This window comes from Rhincodon typus, chromosome 19, assembly GCF_021869965.1.
Source record: "Rhincodon typus isolate 14 chromosome 19, sRhiTyp1.1, whole genome shotgun sequence".
NCBI classification, from domain to species: domain Eukaryota; kingdom Metazoa; phylum Chordata; class Chondrichthyes; order Orectolobiformes; family Rhincodontidae; genus Rhincodon; species Rhincodon typus.
In genome coordinates, this window is record NC_063350.1 from 15,175,533 (window position 1) to 15,195,127 (window position 19,595).

General features: G+C 39.6%; 1 protein-coding gene across 8 annotated transcripts in view; it reads right to left on the reverse strand.

The window, feature by feature from the left end:
• The window catches only part of LOC109927926 (eyes absent homolog 1-like), a 256,972-nt gene that overhangs the window by 12,712 nt on the left and 224,665 nt on the right, over positions 1-19,595 (reverse strand). For all 8 annotated transcript variants that reach the window (XM_048608466.1, XM_048608461.1, XM_048608464.1 and 5 more), the window contains exons 12-15: positions 2,752-2,810; positions 2,474-2,634; positions 1,840-1,954; positions 587-708 (exon numbers count right to left, since the gene is read on the reverse strand). In XM_048608466.1, coding sequence (XP_048464423.1) covers positions 587-708; positions 1,840-1,954; positions 2,474-2,634; positions 2,752-2,810 — 457 coding nt within the window. The remainder of the gene's footprint in view (positions 1-586; positions 709-1,839; positions 1,955-2,473; positions 2,635-2,751; positions 2,811-19,595) is intronic.

Below are 19,595 nucleotides of genomic sequence, written 5' to 3' on the forward strand. Positions count from 1 at the left end.
CCTGCTCCTCTGATGCTGCTTGGCCTGCTGTGTTCATCCAGCTCTACACCTTGTTATCTCAGATTCTCCAACATCTGCAGTTCTACTATCGCTGATAAATTTGATTTTGTTTTTTAAAGATGGCCATCAGCTCTGTATAATACTTGCTGAACAATGTTCAGAAATGGGTGTGAATGTATATTTTATGTCAAGGTAACTCATACAAATTGATTGTAGCTATCACAGGTTGAATTGAGTCTCTTGAGCAATATGATTAAGAAAAGCGCACCCCCTATAAAACATCCTTGATAAATCACAATGAAATTAGGCTAAATAGAACTCTTTCTTTCTTGCTCTTGATCTAAGTATATCTGCCTTATGTTGACTATTTCTTTCAACTATTTAGTATAATTCTTTTTAGTTCAAGTTCAATTATCTATTAGTGTTAATCATGCAATTTCTACAGGCAAATCTATAGTTTGACAAATGCTATCTGTACCTTTATCTGATCATTGTTTTCGCACATGACGCAAATCAAAAAGTGATTTATCTACTTTAATGCTGAATAAATATGTTCCATAAAGTTGTTACATTCATGTGTAATTACCTGTTTTTGTAGCGCTGTAAATATTTTCTATTGGGAAGACTGTACCCAGCCCATATAACAGTACCTTTGACAGGGCTGGTATCAACTGTGTTGTTGTAACGAGAATATTCACACAATTTGACCTGTAACATAAATCAATCAATTCATGTGTTTTACGCAGCAGTTACATGGGAAATGTTGTTCCGAACAACACTGCCTAGATTGCCCCACTTTCCGATAATGCCGCTTCACTGAACCTGAGCACTTTGAGATACTGACCTCAACATTATTACCCAGGACAATTCAATATATTTGATTGGAACCCATGCATAACCTTAAGTATTCACTCCCTCCACCACTGGTGCAATGCAGTTGCACTGACTACCATCTAAAAGATTTTTTGTCTTGCCTTCTTCAACATCATTTTCCAAAGTCACATCTAGAACAATAAAGGCACTAACTACATGGGAAGGATGCCGCCTCAAGTTTCTCACAAAGTCATACCTCATCCTGACTTGGGAATACAATATCATTCCTTCATTGGGCCATAATTCTGGAATTCCCTCCATAACAACACTGCAGGGGGTCATAGCAGTTTATGAAGCCAGCTCACTGCCACCTTCTCAAGGACAATTAGGAATGGACAATAAATGTTGCCTTTGTAAGCAATGCCAAATCCCATTAAAAAAAATAGAAATCATACCGACATGCATCACCTTCAAAGCAAGCAGCTTTCATAACTACAATCTGAAACCTATTCTCTCTATTGTTTGCCTATTTTGTCTCTTGCCAAATTAAGGTTCTGGTCACAGAATGCTGCTCAAGTGGCAACTTCACATATGTGGGCTTTACTTGACAGTGAACTCTGGCAATCTAATTGACTGCTGACACCACTTACCAACAGGGACTTCTGATCAAAATCAGGAGCTGAAATCTTAGGCTGATTATTCTACTCTCCAGCTCAGAGATACTTAGGCCAATGGCAATATCCTCACTCTCATCCCACCTGAGAGCAGTTTGTACAGTGCAGATTGGAAAATGAACACATCCCAATACTAATCCTACTATCTATACTAATCTCACAACACTAAATGATGTTACCAGATGAAAAAATAGGATCAAGTGTACTTGTTGTAGTCAGGGCAAAAGTAAATTATGTAGAGCCATATATAAACGCAACCTGCAGACTCCAGAGATCTGAGACAGCTAATCTACTGGTTTCCATCACAACACGTTACCAGTTAAGAGGTGCCAGTGAGCGACAGGTTACTTACCTAGAGTTAATTAGACTGAGTGCTTTCAGTGCATGTGTCAGCCACAGGTCAGTCAGAGCCTCCATGTCAGCTCTCAGCTGCAGCCACCCTTCCCTCTTGGGTGTTCCAATTAAACCTGTGCAATGACACAGATCCAAGGTTTAATGCAGAGTTACTGATTCTGGTGGCAAGGTGTTATTGCACAGTTTCATAATCAAAACTAACCAGGAAAAGCCACGATGGACAACCATTACACATTTTGGCAACATTGTGTGAGGTTGGATATGGATCCATCAACACAAAAATCCATACTGTCATTCATGTGATGAATTGTTACATTCACTTAACTCATCCAAAAGGTTAGATGATTCATTTGTGGAACTAATCCATAAATATGTTGGAATTGCTGTTTTTCCCATATTTTTCCTTTTAAAATTGCATTTTGCATATTCTTTTTGAGAGTGATTTCTCATTGGGGAGAGACAATAAGTATTTCAATCTTGAGTGCAACATCTGTCAAATTTGATACAACTTAAAGAGCTCCTACTGAATCATTCTCCAGTGGATCTGTTTGTTATACAACTTGTGTCAGAATTTGTGTGCCAAAGCATTATGGTAAAAAATCTTTTAGCGTACTTAGATTGAAAATACTTACCCCCAACATTGTTTTTGTAAGTGTTGTACATTTCTTTTACTCGACGATAGCGGAATGCTAATTTTCTCATCCAGTCTACACCCCCATGCACACCAGAGCCTATACAAAGATTTCCACCAACTGCTGCTGTTTGGAAGCCATCTGTTGCAAAGTTATACGTGCTGTGTGGGTGGAGAGAGGAAGACTGTTAGCGACATTAGTTCCATTAATTAGTACACAGCTGACATTCTGCAGAATAAAAGGATCCACGCGGGGCTTATTTTCAATGAGAAACTTACCTCAAATCCTGCCCATTATCATCTGAAGACACATCGTCGATGTGAACCTGGTCACACTCCTGCGGAGCACAATTAAAATAAAAACTCTAGAGTTTAAACAAACTGCAGTACACTGAACATTTTAGACACCAAGCAATCTGCAGTGGAGCACTTTCCCAGGTCAAGAACACTTCCTGAATCAGCTGGGGATGAAAATATGGCATTCAATGTTGTATCATACACCAGAAAAATGATTTTAAACTTTAACCTTCTACCAAAATCTATATTCTATCTTATTTAGCTGTTCTCTCTCATGGTGGTGAGTTCAAAGTTGAAACCCATGTTGAATTTTTGCATTCCACGAGTGAGATCACAGGTTTTAACCAAAGAATGTTGTTGGAAAGTACAGCTACTGAGGAAATGTTTAGTGGTTCTGTCAGGTTCTGTGTTTCCACTTTATCACTTTGAATCAGGAGAAGTTACAGTAAATTCCTTTTGCAGATGTTCATTTGGTTCTAAATGCGCAGAGACTTGGAAAGCTGCAAAGTCCATTCTAGCTCAGTGGTTCAGCTTTGTATGCGTTGTGGTCAAAAATAACACTGCTCAAATGTAAGTCACACCAATTGTCATTCACAACTGGATTTCATTCAGCAGCAAGGGGCTAAGTTAATGGTTTCACTTTAATCTGGATTATGTGAAAAAGCATAGAAAAGTACTGACAGAAATTGCTCACTTTCAAAACAAAAGGTGTAAATGCCCACAGAGTTCCAAATCTGAACCTTTCTTTTATTCTTACATTGGATGTGGGCACCCCCAGCAAGGCAATTCCTAATTGTCTTTGAAAGACAATTAGGTGGTGAGCTGCCTTCTTGAATGGTTGCAGGCCATGTGTTGCAGGTACACCTGCAATATTGTTTGGAAGGGAGTTCTAGGATTTTGATCCAATGACAATGAAGGAGCAACAACATAGTTCCAAGTAGAATGTGTGTGGCTTGGAGAGGAGATTGCAGTTGAAGGGGTTCTCATGCATCTGCTGCCCTTATCCTTATAGAAGATCAGGACCACTGGTTTAGACAATATTGTCAATGTAGCCTTGGTGAGTTGCTGCAGCATATCTTGTATACTCTGCATACTGCTGCCAGTGTGTATCAATGGTGGAGGGAGTCAATGTTTAGGTTGATGGTTAGGATGCCAATCAAACTAGCTCCTTTCTTATGAATGGTTTTGAATTTGTTGCGTATTGTTGGAACTGCATTTGACCAGGCAAATGCAGACTATTCCATCACACTGCTGACTTGTGCTTTCTTGATGGTAGGCAGACTTTGGCAAGTCAAGATATGAGCTGTTTGCCTCAGAACTCCCAGCCTCTGACTATGTGTATGGTCCAGTTTACTTTTTGGTCATTGATAGCAGGGGATTCAGCAATGTCAATGTCTTGGAGAATTGGTGACATTTTCTTCAGTTGGAGATAATCATTGTCTGGCACTTGTGTGGCACAATTGTTACTTGCCACTTAGCTCAAGCCTCAATATTGCCTAAGTCTTATTGTATATAGACACGGCCTCATTCGGTATCAGAGAAGTGACAAACGGTGCTGAACATAGTGCAATCATCAGAGAATAGCATCATGACCTTATGATGGAGACTAGGTTAGTTATGAAGCAGCTGATAGTGACTGGGGCTCAAACACTTCTCTGAGCAATTGTTGCTGTGATGTTTTGGGGCTGAGACCAGCAACCACAGCCATCTTCCTTTGTTGGATTATTGAAGTTGCAAGCTGACATTTGCCCAGATCCTAACGGATTTCATCCTAGGATCTTAAAAGTAGTGGATTGTGAGATTGTTGATGCATTGATTTTAAATTTCCAACATTCTCTAGATTTGGCGAAGGTCCCACTAGATTGGAAGATAGTGAATGTAACTCTTTTATTCAAAAAGCAGGAAACTACAGGCCAGATGGCTTAACATCTGTCATAAGGCACATGTTCAAAGCTATTATTAAAGAACTTATAGCAAGGCACTTAATAAATTCACGGCAATCAGACAGAGTCTCCATGGTTTTTTGAATGGGAAATCACGTTTACCCAACCTATCAAAATTTTTTGAGAATGTCATATGTGCTTATATTGTATTGTGCTTAGATTATCAGAAGGCATTTGATAAAATGCCACATCAAAGGTAATTGTGGAAAATTAAAAACAGATGGTCTAGAGGGTAGTATATACTTGCACGGGCTGAAGAAAGCCTAGCTAGTGGTAACAGAGATTAGGCAAAAATGGGTGTTTTTTTCAGATTGGCAAGATGCAAAGAGTGATATGCCACAATGTTTGGTGATTTGACGTCAATTGTTTACAATTTATATAAATGACTTGGATGAAGGGATGGATGGTATGATTTCCAAATTTACAATGCCATGAAGATAGGTAGGAAAGTAGGTTGTGAAGGAGACGTTACAAAAAAACAGATAGATAAGTGGGCAAAGATCTAGCAAATGGAGTAAAATGTGGTAATATGTGTATTGGCCATTTTGTCAGGAAGAATAAAAAAGCATATTATAGAAACACAGTTTGCAGAGCTTTGGGTAATCTGGGTGTCCTAGCGTATGAATCACAAAAGGCTACATTGCAGATATAGCAAGTAGTTAGGAAAGCTAATGGAATGTTTTTGCAAAGTGTGAGGGGAACCAAATACAAAAGTAGTGAGGTTATGCATCAGTTATATAGAGCACTGGTGAGACCACATTTGGAGTATCATGTACAGTATTGGTCAGCTTATTTAAGGGAGGATGTTACTGCACTGGAAGCAATTCAGAAAAGATTTACCTAACTAATATCCGGATTGATGGGCTGTCTCAGGAAGAAAGATTGGACAGGCCAGGCTTATATTTGCTGGAGTTCAGAACAGTAAAAGACCACTTGACTGAAATGTATAAGATCCTGAGGGCTGTTGACAGGGTGAATGTAGAAAGTACATTTCCTCTTGTAGGAGGATCCAGAACTAGCAGTTACTGTCAACATTCCTTCTAATGTCTTTTTTTCTGTTGCACAGTCATCCAAGGTCCGTAGAAAGCAGAAGTCAATGTACCAGCATGCTGACTTGTGCATGCGAAACCTCCCAGTCGCTGCACAGTTTAGAGGGAATGTTGGTCACTGATTAAAAACAAGAGGTTGTCGATTTAAGGCAGAGATAGGAAATGCTTTCTCATAGATGGTTGTGAGCCTTCAGAACTCTCATTCTCAAATGGCAGTGGAAGCAGAGTCTGAATATTTTAAAGATAGATATGGATAGATGCTTGGTAAGCAGGGAGATGGGAGGCTATCCGCTAACAAACTGTTTTGTGTATTTGAGGTTATAGTCATGAAACAGCCATAATTTTATTAAATGTGCTCAAAGACCAAATATTCCATGTTCAGATGCCCATTTGTACTGCCTATGGCACGAACCATTGGAGAGAGTTTTCTGCAATTTCCTTTGTCTTCCATTTTGCTGGGGCTCTTTGCAGCCATACTTGGTCAAATGTTGCTTTGATATCAAGAGCAGAAATTCTCACCTCACCTCTAGAATTCAATCTTTCAACTCTTCAGCTGTTTTAGCAGGTGAAGCTGCAAAGGGAGATGACGGTTTAGGAGGTAACAAACCTTCCTCATCTGCTCCCAGCATTGCCCGAGGATCAAAATATGAACTGCAAAGACAGCCCCATCAGAAACAAGCAACATTAACCATGGCCAGGGAGATAAAAAGTAAGAGTAGGAAGAACAGAAACACAATAGACATAAATAAATGACTATGTAATATTGTGTTTCAAATTCGGAAACAGGAAATTAGTTACAAATACAGCATTACAACATTGAAAATGTTCAATACTCTCATGACTGACCATTAACAATCTGTTTTCTGTATAAAATACTGTATTAATCATACTGAGAGATCTCAGCACTGCAGAAAATAACACGTTGACTTTCTGGGGACTGTGTCAATATTAGCCATTTCCAGAGCACTTGTCACTTAGCTATTCAGCAACAGTTTTCAAACATTTTGGTTGCAGGATCTTTTTTCAAATGAATTCTTAATCACAGAACTCCCTTCCTAAATTATGAAACTAAATTCTAGTATCAACAACAATAGATTTTGGAGGAACAGAGAACAAAATAAGTGTTTCCTTTCCATCAGGAGTTCTAAAACCTATAATCCCCATCTTGCCTCAAAATGGGAGAAGCGCAGATTGTAGAGGCATTCACAAATTAGGCAGACAGCACATGGTGATTGTCGTGTTTCACTCAGCACTCTAGCAGTGTGTGCACTGCTCTTGCGTGAGGTAGCCAGTTCCGTGTTGTATAAGTGATGGGTCCCGTCTGGCACCAGCCCACCTCTGGCTGCTGCTTATTCACTTTCTCTTGTTAATGTGACCACCACACAATCTCCCTGGAAATAACTGCACACTTCTCCAGGTACTAAAGCAACAGAGGCTCCTTCTACTCTGAGCAAAATAAATTGTTACAATATTGCTTGGCCTGCTGTGTTCGTCCAGCTCTGCACCTTGTTGTCTCAGATGTTCCAGCATCTGCAGTTCGTACTATCTCTGTTACAATATTAGCTCCATTTTGTAACTAATTGCAGCGTGACATGTCACTTTTACTTACAGATGTCCTTCTGCCATCGTGGTCAGGATGTTCAGCAAAAAGAATAATCAATTATTTTGTGGACTCACCACTCCTGTAACCCAAACCCTTAAAAAATCTTAAAAAGTTTGCCTTAGGGTCCACAGCCACCAGCTTCTGACACACTGATACACATATACATATCTGTTCTGTCTTAGCCTTAACTCCAATTTTAGAAGTTCATTCCTTTGCATCAGTTTGTTGTCCACTCCTTACCCCAGTTCCTCCTTCAGCATGCCACTTTGGTGGGGTATATAGATCACTTTACAATGTATATTTGTACCTCCATCTTCACTGACAAGGCCTGATCTCATTTTCCCTAAGATCTGTAGAGGGGAGAAACTTTAATCCTTTCAGCCTCAGCTGCATTCAAACACAGGTCTCAAAGGTGAAACAGAGTGTTCTAACACACTGAGCCACCGTGTCCCATAAAGGCTCAAGTGTTTTTTCAAACAGAGAGGTTTAACCTAAACCTGATCCCTGCAGAAGCAAGGAAGTGACCTTTCACTCATGTCTGTAAAATAACTGCAAATATTTTTTAATAAATCATACAACAGTAATGAATCACACTGGTTAATCAGAGTAAAACTCTGTAACATGGATACTGCACCATAATGGCAAATTTCAAATCTTTAATGTATGTTGATTTTGAGATAGAGAAATGAGGAATTCAAAAACTATTACGATGGGGTCAAAAGAAGGAGATTACTTGGTACAATATTTCTAAATACATCCATGGGCCCTACTCTAAAGCTTTCTATCACAGCTGTGTTGAGCTCATGTTTTCAAAATGCATGAAAATAAATCAAACTGCACCATCATATGTTCCTTAATGGTCCATCACAATGAGTTCTTTTTTGTATTCCTAACCTATCACAATTATCTCCAAGGCAACCATTCCATTAAATAAGAAAGATCATTGGTAATTTTTGCAATGCATACTAGCCAGCAGGTGTCTCCATAAACTTTACAAAGTTACTACTTTGCTGCACTTATTGTTTCAAATGTGTCTGGGAATAGGCCTCCATGTGTGTTACTTATCAGTCCTCATTGACACAGGTCTAGCCAAACAACAATGGAAGTTATCCATCAGGGGAAATTAGAGTGCGAAACCAATTTTTCAAGCTTAGATTTCTCACTTGAGGGTTTGCACTATCTTTTCAGCACAGAGTAATTCTCACTGCTGCAATCAACACAGTTCAGTACGCATGAGCTCTTCTGAAACCGCATGTGCAATTGTTTAGCGCTGCATAGTTTTGCTATTACATGCAATGGACAAACGTTAATGATTTATTATGCAAAATCATTATATATACATTTGTTCAGCAGAATAAATGTGCTTGAGTCTCAGCCAAATCCACTCAAGAATGATTGCCTGCCAACAAGGAATAGCAGGGAGTTTGTGTCTGTCAACAGTTGGACTGATGCTCTGACAATAGAAGTCATGTTTCCAAACGACACTGATCAGTATAAAATTCGAATGGAGGGTCGTCCTCATGAATGCATCATGAATATCATGCCTTCATTGTTTCCTTGCAATTTCTTTTCATATTTACAATACAAAAGGATTGAATGAAATAGCTGATTACTTTGAAAATCTATCATTTTCAAATAGCTGCTTCAATGTTTTGCACGTTGAACAGCATCAATTAGTAGTCATCACTATGAGGCACTTGGCTTTTAGCTACGAGGTGTCCAAGTTTTAAGGTCAACCTAACACTTCCATTCTAGTTTACCACATAATCTCTTACCACGTACTGACATCTCACTCTCAGCTAAACACCAAGTTGCAATCCAAGTACACGGTAGGTCAACCAAAAAAATATTGTTCAGTTCTATTATTTGGATCTACCAGATAAACTACAGAATTCCTTGATGTTACTGTGATGGCAATCTCCAGACACAAAACCTCTATCTCCAAGAAGGACACCAAAGTGAATTTCTATAGCACATTTAGCACAATGAAATATTCCCAACCACTTTACAAATGTTATCAAATAAAATAAGACATTGAATCATGTAAAGGGATATTAAATAAAGAACAGAAAGTGCTGGAGAAACTCAGCAGGTCTGATAGCAACTGCAGAGAGAGAAATGGAGTTAATATTTTGAGTCATAGAGTCCACAGAGTGTGGAAGATGCCATTTGGCCCATTAAATCTGCACCAACCCTCTGAAGAGCATCCCACCCAGACTCAGCCCCTCATCCCGCATTTACCATGGCTAATCCACCTAACCTGTGCATCTTTAGAATGTGGGAAAAAACTGGAGCACCCAGCAGAAACCCACACAGACACAGGGAGAACATACAACTCCATAGGGACAGTCATTCCATGGCTGGAATCGAACCCGGGTCTCAGGCTCTATGAGGCAGCAGTGCAAATCACTGAGCCGCTGTGCTGCCCACAAGTCCCATTACACTTCTTTGAAACTGAAGAGATCTGGAAATGATCAAAAACAGACCAGGTCACTGATTTGTGGAATACCTCTGCTCTCTCCGTAAGAATGACCTTGACCTTCCAGTCACTTGCTAGTTCAATACACCATCTTGCTGTCATGTTAAGCTCTCTGTCCAGGCTGTTGCCATGTGTCAGTAAAGTCCAATGCAAGTTGGTTAAAGTTAGCTTTTGTAGACGTTGACTTTGGACTCTTTGCATTCATCTAATTCCCAGCAGTACCGTTTTTTAATAGGCTAGTTGTGTGTGGAGAAGGTATACTATTTACTTCATCCTTCACACAATATAGTCCTCTTAGAACCTCCCACTCTCCTTCATTCTTTCCATGCGCAGGAGGCAGGAATTGGGCTGGACTCCCAGAATAACAGGTCTCTCTCCCAGTATCCTGTGTTTTGTGCCCAGGGAATCCACAGTCCCTCAAAACAAACTGGAGGAAAAGGAGCCCCACTGTCTTTTAAATTATTGAAGATTATGATAGTAGCTCTGCCCATTTCCTCATCCTCTGAAGGAAGAGGTTAAGACAAATCCACATTAGGCCTTTTCTTCCAGCTTCTGTGGTCATGTCCTCTTGTTTTATGCTCCATGGGAAGTACAAAGAACTTGTTAATTTATACTGGAACAGTTCTTCAGCAATTTAAACACTTGTCCTCTGTCCCTTCCAAACCCTTAGTCTTGTTTCTTTGTTGAAGATAAAAACCCTGAATACTTTCAGTCCATTTTGTATTTCTTGGATCACAGCCCAGAAATCATCCCAGTTGGTATTCATTCCACTTTTTCCGGAACAGTCTCTATGGGGATTCCTACATCTTACGGAAATCTTGTGCCTGACGCAAATATTGGATTGAGTTCCTGAAATTATGAATCTATGTTCGTTTATGTTTGGTGCACATCAAAAAAAGCTATTAAAATTCTTCTTGAATATTTGTAATTGGGTTAGTTATTTCTACAAGAACCTTGGAGATTCTTGCACCATTAATTTTCTTTATTTCTGTGATTTGTATCAATGAACAGTCTTCTATTCTTCCATTTGGATAAAGATCAGCAAGAGTAGAATTCAAACAGGAAATGACTAGGACCCCAGCACAGATTTCAGGTGAGGGCAAACACTGCATTTGTTAAATATGGGAATGTGTGGACCTAACTGCAAAATACTTTCCATTACATTCCTTTGTGAATGAACAAGACAGTAAAGCTGATTGCATATGACACAAGAAACCATGCAATGGACTTACAGAATGGAACAAAATGTTAGCAAATGGATTCACATCAACTACACAATTAGAAGACATACAACAAATTAAACAAAGCAGTGACGCATATTAAAAATAGACCAAATATTTCGAGCACAAGTGAATAAATGGAATTCTACTAGCACAGACAGAGTAATTGTAAACAGACCACTTTCAATGTCCAGACAGCATTACAAAATCTAATAGAAACCTATAATATATTTCCAGAATAGTAAAGTAAGCACACAGAAATCACACTGTACTTGCCACTTGGAATATGGTATTCAGTTGATACACCAGATCATTGCATTGATTGATTTAGATCAGATATGGCAGAGAGAAGATCAATTAAAAAATAATTGCCACGGGAATACTAAATGGGGAGAGACAAAATAGTGTCTAAGCTTTGCAGCCTAGGAAAGGACTGTATTTGTTGTGAGTTGTGGCAGGGGTGGTGGAGGGATTCATTGGGTGTTCTTATTTGATTTTGACAGATAAAGAAACCCAGATTTCAATATATACCACCCAAGTATAACTGTGGCAATAACTAGAAATTAGAGGAAAGGGAATGTGCAGCAGGTATCATGAAAACTATTTTTTTTTCAGATGAGGAATATGAGTTGGAGGAGACAGTCTTTAAAATCAGATTGAATTTTGTTCTACGGAACATATATAACTAGTTCAAACACTGCTGCTGTCCCACTGTATACTGAAAACTCAGCTTAAGTGCTACACTTTTGTAAGAAATTATGTTGATACCAAGTGTGAAAGAGATTTTATTTCTGCATTTTAAACCCTGCTGCAGCCTTGCCCTTCCTTACAGTAATTTTCTGCAGCCCTCCAAGATATTTATGTCCCTACATTTCTGGTCTCCTTTTGCATCCCTGATTTTAATTGTTCCACCATTGGTAGTCTTGTCTTCAGCTATTTAGACTCTGGAATTCCCTCCCTCAACCTTTCCAGCTGCCTACTTTACTTTTCTCCTTTAAGACACCCACTTCTTAAAACTTGCCTTTTTGATCATCTGACTTATGATTTCCATATGTGGCTTGATGTCATACTTTATAATGCTTCTGTAAAGTTTCTTGGATCATTTCATTTCATTAAAGGAGCTATGTCAATACAAGTTGTTATTATTGTTGTTGCAGTAGGAAATTTGTGTTAGTCAGAGTGTGTGAAGGAAGTGACAAGAGAGAACTTCAGCAACAATTTCTACTAAATTTTGTTGTTTGCAATCCTTCTGTTGAAACAGGTAATTCCTTTCCTTCAAAGGTTATCAATGCGTTTCTTTTAAAACAAAATCTTCCTTTCTAAACATCTAGGGTTTTATGTTGTGCAGAATAATTTATTTAATGACATCAGTACATCACCCATTATATTGTGCAGACTGCTGTCTACACAGCTGGTAGGTATAGTGGCCCTTTAAACGACTGAGCACGATTTCAGTGGAAATATGATTCCGAATGATTTTCTTTGTGAGGCAATTGCTTCAAACATGGCCTGATGTAGAGAGAGGTTCTGCCAACATCATATAACTAGCTTCTTATCCTTCACCTTTCTCTGTAAGGTAGGTTGGAAAGGTGTTATGTTAAGACGGGAAGAAAAAAACCACATAAATAGTAGGTGGACACTGGCTGTTTGACAATGTACTTCTTTATCTCAAAAATGTACATCATTCCTTGCAGTCATGGAGTACTTGGGTGTAATTTCTGCATTTCCATTTAAGTGCTGCAATGAAATTCCCAAAGGATTACTATTACATACTCTAGTTATTCCCATAGGAATTCTGCTGCAAAGCCTGCTATTTTTGTAACTATTTATAAGGAAAACTTTTGCAGAAAGCAAATCTCTGAATGTAGATCAAGATTAGTTGATTTTCATGAAACTTTTGATTGTGGCAGATTAAAATGAATAGTTTGAAAAATTTCCCTTGGATAATTTAAATTAAAAACAGTGTTCTACAAATCTTGAATTCCTCTTTAATCTTGAATTCCTTTAATGAATCCTCCATAATGCTTTCTTCCTCCTTTGTTGACCTATATTATGCATCACTCATTGGCCAGATGGACAAGTATGCTCCACACCCATAATACAATGTTTAATTATGAAGACATAGGTGAGAGAGACCCACGGGGATACAGTTACCAATTCTTCCCTTGTTCCCCTTCCTTCTTGGGGGAAAAGCACTGCTTTATGCTTCTCTCTCTCTAAGGTCACCGCTGCATTTGGAAAAGCATCTTTCAAACAAATCTATGTCCTATCATACAAATGACAGAAGGCTACAGCCTCATCTACCTCTGGGCTTTTTAACTGTCCTTATCTTCTCTTCCATGCCTGGCAGAGTGAGAAAGACAATGTCTTTGATACTTTTACAATGAACAGATTGAGCCTCAGGTTGATTCTGCAGCAAAGTCACTTTTTGCAGGACATTCTCCTGCCTCTCAATTGCCTTCCAGGGCCAGCATTTATTATCCATCCATAATCCCAGAGGGCAGTTAAGAATCAACCACACTGCTGTTGGTGTGCATCAATTGCAGGCCACATTAAGCAAAAATGACAAACTTCCTTCCCTAAAGGAACATAAGTGAACCAGATGGGTTCCTAACACAATTGATAATGGCAACATGTTGATTGCTTTTTAATTCAATATTTTTGATTGAATTCAAGTTTCACTACCTGCCTCGGTGAGATTTGAATTCATGATCCCAGGATATTATCTTGGTGTTTGGGATTATTAGGTCAGGTGACATTACCACCATGCCACTGCCACCCCATAGATGTGATGGAGGGGAGCGTTACTCCTTTCCCAAAAGACTCAATGACCCCACCGGGTGTCACTCAGTATTCAGAGGCCTGAGCCCTATTCTCCTATTTACAGTGATTGCAGCTGGATGAAAATTTACATTTCCCCTAATCAAAAGCCAAAGACTGTAATTAAAGAACTGAATCACCAACAAACACAACCAGTAACATGTGACCCTTGCCCCTACCCCCCCCCCCACCCAAACACCCCTTCCCATCAGTCTACAAACTCCCAAGTGACAGCTAGTGCCCTCAAAAGCAGGTTTCAACTTGATATTTTAAAAGCTGCAATGGCATATGTGTGCTCACACAGTGAACATTACAGAAGTGTTTGATATCTATTAGACTTTGAACAAAGTCATGCAGTAGACATGATCTAATTGAACAACTGAATTTATGGGATAGTCCTATCTGAACCGGTAACTTTTTTTTAGAAAATCTTACCTGTAAAGAGATTAACATATTTTTAAAAAATGCCACAACTAAATAAGAGATTAATCTGCATCTATAGATCAAAAATTGCCCAACTTTTCAGTTGAGTTTAGACTCCAACCACAATTTCACTTAAAAAAAGTGATAATCAATCTACTGCTCATTTACAACTCTTGCATTTTAATTTCCCATTTCCAGAATATGTAGGAGACCACTGCCCAGCTGAATCTGTGGTTGTTGTGGATTAACCGTGTACGATAGGCTGCGCAGCCTACCCAACTCCTATTAAGGCACAGGTCAAACTGTCTAAGCAGTTTGGTATTTGCTTGGGATCTGTGTTTTCCATTTTCTACTTTTTTTTTTAACTGATTGTTCAGTACAGGAACGTGCAACACTGGTAGCTATCACATTACTGACTTAATGAAATACCATGAAATTAACTGAGACACTACCTCAGAACCCATCAGCAGCCACTATCAGATTACTGACTAAGTGACTTGTACAGAAATTGACCGAGACACTAGTTCAGACTGGCAAGTAGGACTACTTTATTGCTACTTTTCCAGACTTTTTTTGCTCACTTTTTTTTGTCTTAAAGCTGTGCAACTTTATTACGTAAAGCTTTAGAATGCAGATGAAATATAAGAAACATGGATACAAACTTCGGTCCCCATCCTTCAATAAATATAGTGAAGGCATTGGCTACAGAGTCACTATTTCTTTTGAATACAGAAAATTGCAGCAGCAGGCCTTTCCAAAGGTTACATTAGTCTGATCTAAATGGCCTGCATGACCTTTTCGCATGACTTATGATTTAATATGTCTGTATTAGTGGAAACATACTGCACATGACCTACCAGGGGAGGGGGAGGGATTTACTTCAGTTGGCTAGACAACTAGAATGTGCATCAGTTTAATGCCAACAGCATGGAGGTTTGGGGTTCGATCCCTGTTCCAACTGAAGTAGGATCCAAGCCTGCATCTCCATCCCACCAGTCAATAAAAATGCATCATGCCACTGTGCTGTACTGCAGTGAATAATTACTGGGCCTGTCTTTGAGCAGGATACCGAAGAAGAAGATGACCTGACAGGTAATTCCCACATGGTGCTAGCCTCGCCTCATTGAATAGGGTTAGAATAAGTTCAGCACTTTACACTATTGTCCTGTCAATGTGGCTTGCTGATGGGAATGTAGTTGTTGAACTTGTTTTAACGCTCCCGAATTAAATCTGAAGGCCAGAGATGTGCAGGTTAGGTGGATTGGCCATGCTAAATAGCCCTGTAGTGTCCACGGCTGTGCAGGCCAGGGGGTGATAGGTATGGTAAACGCGGAATTGCGGGGATAGGATGGGAGAGGGGGTAGGGTGCTCTTTGGCGGGTAGGTGCAATCTCAATGGGCTGAATGGGCTTTATTTGCACTGTGTAGGATTCTATGATCCTTCTAAGTGTGATTGACTCTACAACACGCTAACTGGTTTGAGCTTACACTTTTGGAATCAAAATGCCAACTGCAGTGCTGAAATAACTGAAAAATAACAATAGGATGGCAGCATTAATTCTGTACTTCACTGTATCTTATATCATAGACACAGGAGCAGGCCATTCAACTCCTTGAACCTAGTCTACTATTCAATTAAACCACAGTTAAGCTGCATCTTAATGTCAACTAATTGCTTTGGTTTTGTTACCATTCATGCTCATACTTAATAAATATATATACCGATCTCCACATTGAATATTCAATTGACCTCCCTGTCTCAACAGTTTTTTGGAAGAAAGAGTTACAGAATTTTCGCATACTTTGTGGAACGAAATATTTTCTGCCATCATTCAGAATGTCTTCACACTAATTTTAAAGTTATGCACGCTTGTCTGGACTCTCCCACCAATGAACATAGTCTCTCTCATAAAATAATTTAACCATCATAAATAAACACCTCAGTTAGATTATCTCTTAATCATTTATATCGAAGGAGATGCATAATTTAACTCTTTCAGACCTTGCGTCATTCTATTAAGTCTGCGCTGCATGCATTCAGCATAGTGCCTAGACTGTGTATTTCCATTCTATGTCGGGTCTCACCACCACTCTGTACTGCTGTAACTTAACTTTGATCTTCTTACATTCCTGCCCTCTTGAATTTGTGGCCATCATTCCATTTGCCTATTTACTTAATTTTAACACATATCCACTGGCTTTTAATGATTGCTGTACTTGGACTTCAAAATCTCACTACTCATCCACAGTTCCTAGCTTCTCACTATTTCAAAAATACCCTGATCTATCTTCCATGAGTCCAAAGTGGAAGACACTTGTTAGATTTCAGATGGAGTACTGTGTACAGTTGTGGGTGGCACATTATAGAAAAGATGTGAATGCATTTGAGAGAGTGAAGAAGCAATTTACAGGAGTGGCTTCAGTTATGAGAAACTTCAGTTATGAGGATAGATTGAAGAAGATGGGACTGTTCTCCTTGGAGGGCAAGAGAAAATCTAATTGAAGTTTTCAAAATCATGAATGTGTTGGAAAGAGTAGATAGGGAGAAGCTGTTTCCACTCACAACAGAAAAATAGAACAAGAGACCATAGATTAAAATAATATGCAAAAGGAGCAAGGGTGATGTGAGAAAAAAAAACATTTTCACACAGTGAATAGAGTACAGAATACACAGCCTGGAAGTGTGTTGGAGGCAGGTTCAACTGAGGCATTCAAAAAGGCATTGGATAGGTTTTTTTTGGATAGGAATGGTGTTCGGAAATATGGCGAAAAGGCAGGAGACTGGCCATAGACAAAAGAGCTTGTGCAAGCATGATGGGCCAAATGGCGCCATAATAATTCAGTGTGATTTCCACACTTTCTCACATTGAATGCCAGCTGTCACAGCTTTTCCCACTCACCGGGCAGAATTTAATGCCTGAACTTTTGGTGGGCTTGGGAGCGTGTGGAGCATTTAATCAGGCAACAGGAAAGGCACGTGAAAGGTCTTCCTGTCCTGCTGCTGATTAAGGTGCTCAAGTGGGCAATTAAGAGACCTCAGCCTGCTGAGGTGGGTGTGCTCCCAGCAACACATAGAGTACTTGCCTTGCTGAAAGCCTGAAGCCTGAAAAGCAAAGGTTGACAAGGTTGCTCAAATGGTTTCCAGAGATGGTCCCTCATTTAAAGGCTCCCAGTGTCTGATTGAGGGACTTGGTATCCACAGAGAGCCATTCCTTGCTCCCGCACTGTTGAACAACACCCAACCCCTACAAAGTCTGCTTCCAATCTCCTCTCGCCATCCAAACCTGTGGCCAGGGTTCCTTTTATGATCCTGCGTCTTGGATATATTACCTGCAGCAGCCACTGCCTCCTTGGTGGTGCTGCTGAGCAATGATCTCTGATGCCTGTTGAACCTTGATATTCTTTTGTAATTTTCTGCTTCCATCTACACTATCTTAGTCTGCTTATTGATTGCTATCAGCAAACGTAGATTGGCAGCTCTAAAGATATTCATCCAAGTCATTTGTAAATGTAGTGAAATTAGAGGGGTGGATGGGGCATGGTGGTGGTATAATAACAATGTCACAGTAAACCAGGGAGGCATGGGTTCAAATCCCATCATGGCTAATGATGAAATTTGAGTTCAATAAAAATCTAGAATTAAGAATTAAGAAAAACTAGGCTAACCATAACCACGTAACCACTGTTGGTTGTTGTACAAACCCATTTAGTTCACCAACATCCTTGTAGAGAAGTAAATCTGCTGTTCTTACCCAGTCTGGCATACATATGACTCTAAGCCCGAGGCGATAGGGTTGACTGTTAACTACCTTCTGGGAAGTTAGGGATGGGCAATAAATTCTGGTCTAGCCAGCAACACCCAATTTCCACAAATGAGTACAAAATATGCTGCACATCATTTTATCAAATGTATTCTTGATGGCAGACTTTGACTCCAACCACCATTGGCATTGTGATGTCAAACAGATATTGTAATGGGTTGGAGGAAATATTCTGAAAATACAAATTTACTTAATCAAAAACTGAAGTTAAACTCATAGATTTTCCATTTTTGGTAGACCATTCTTTGCCTACCTACCTTGTAACTCACAACTTAAAAGGTAGTTTCATAGAATCATAGAATCCCTACAGTGTGAGAACAGGCCAATCGGCCCAACAAGTCCACACCGACTCTACGAACAGATTCACACACAGACTCACCCGTGTACTTTATCCCTGTAACCCTGCATTTCCCACGGCTTATCCACCTAATTTACACGCCCCTGGACACTATGGGGCAATTTAGCATGGCCAATCCAAATAGCCTGCACATCTTTGGACTATGGGAGGAAACCAGACACCCAGTGGAAACTGAAAGGCTGACGTTTCGGGCTGACATTTCATCATTTTTTCTGATGAAGGGTCTAGGCCCGAAACGTCAGCCTTTCTGCTCCTATGATGCTGCTTGGCCTGCTGTGTTCATCCAGCTCTGCACCTTGTTGTCTCGGATTCTCCAGCATCTGCAGTTCCTACTATCTCTGACCCAGTGGAAACTCATGCAGACAGAGGGAGCATGTGCAAACTCCACACAAACAGTCGCCTGAGGCTAGAATCGAACCCGGGTACCTGGCGCTATGAGGCAGCAGTGCTAACCACTGTTTGCAGCTTTTATTTTATTGAATTATTTGCTAATGCATCTTTTGCAGTCCTGGCTATCCAGGTTTGGCTCAGGACAGCAATAATGTGGAGAATGTCTGTTACAATGCAAACCCATAGTTTAGGCTTCAATTCCAGAGGACATGTGAGTGACTGAGGCACTATTTCTCATTCCTGGGTGGGGGAAATGTTCAACCAGTTTTCTGAATCAATCATCATTTATAGAAACTGCTCAATTTCATACCCATTAACTTTCTTTTTCTCGGCCTTCAATAAGCCAAGTCACAGGGGTGGCCTGGCAGATGTACAATATGTACAATAATGAACACAACCTCATTACTGAGACTATTTGAATTCAGTAACTAGTTCTGAGTAGCAAAACCACATTTTTACTTCAAGATAAAATTGTTTATCAATAATATTGGCTTGCCGCTTTGGATCTGAAGACATTTAAATAACAACTTAAGAAGCAATAGCAACAGATTTTTATTTGGACCAGTCCACCATTTGTACCTGGCACAAACAGTGAAAATGTGCAGTCATCTGACATTCATTTGAGTGTAATTTTTATTGAAGTAGAGGTTAACATGGGATTAAATTAACTCCAGTTACATGGAAAGATTGGAAAGGTTCGTACTGTTCTCTTTTGAGAATG